The sequence below is a fragment of the Puntigrus tetrazona genome, chromosome 9, assembly GCF_018831695.1.
Source record: "Puntigrus tetrazona isolate hp1 chromosome 9, ASM1883169v1, whole genome shotgun sequence".
NCBI lineage: Eukaryota > Metazoa > Chordata > Actinopteri > Cypriniformes > Cyprinidae > Puntigrus > Puntigrus tetrazona.
Genome location: NC_056707.1, coordinates 3914985 through 3915660, shown reverse-complemented (window position 1 = coordinate 3915660; position 676 = coordinate 3914985). Strand labels below are relative to the sequence as shown.

The window sequence follows — 676 nt, the reverse complement described above, 5'->3', positions numbered from 1 at the left end:
ATATATAATATATAAAATATGGTGAATAAACAATGATTAAGTAGTAATTTTGTGGTTTAGTTAAGTTGAGGTAGAGGAGTGTTTGTGGTATATGACCTTTGCTGAAGCCGTACTGATCTCTCTGCATCTCACAGAAGTCCATCCCCGGGATCAGGTCAAACAGAGCGCAGATCTGCTCCTGAGTGACCGCGGCCCGGGACGACACCAGCAGGCACCGGGTGATGATGTCCGAGCTCCACGTGTCCCCCGTGGAGTAGCTGCTGGACTCGTGTGCTGCAGAAAACCACAGCAGGATCAAGATAACCCCCGGGCATCCTGACACCGCACTGTCACTTTCACACAGAAGAATGGGCGCACACCAAACTTGAAGTGGCTTGACACCTACCGAAGGTGTACGAGTTCGAGGCTGCGTCGTTCCCGGGGTGCTCCGCTCTAGGGTTGCTGAAATAGTCATTGTCTGCTGAAGCGTTTTTGGTCCTGGGCTCAGCTAAAATAGCTCTAAAAGCTGCAGAGAGAGGCAACTTTTATCAAATGTAAATCCCTTTAAATGTAATCGTTTAGCAAACACTTTAGCAAAACAAAAGTGACTTACAATAGAGTATATATTTAATACAAACGTTGAAAATAAACCTCTCTCGTGTTATTTGTCCTAACTGATGTTTTCTCATGTACTTTG

At 45.6% G+C, this 676-nt stretch overlaps 1 protein-coding gene across 2 annotated transcripts in view; it reads right to left on the bottom strand.

The window, feature by feature from the left end:
• The window catches only part of LOC122352174 (RNA-binding protein 45-like), a 9241-nt gene that overhangs the window by 7218 nt on the left and 1347 nt on the right, over nucleotides 1–676 (bottom strand). For both annotated transcript variants that reach the window (XR_006251861.1, XM_043249752.1), the window contains exons 4-5: nucleotides 386–505; nucleotides 97–273 (exon numbers count right to left, since the gene is read on the bottom strand). Coding sequence is in view for 1 of the 2 variants with exons in the window: in XM_043249752.1 (XP_043105687.1) it covers nucleotides 97–273; nucleotides 386–505 (297 nt within the window). In the remaining variant the exon portion in view is untranslated. The remainder of the gene's footprint in view (nucleotides 1–96; nucleotides 274–385; nucleotides 506–676) is intronic.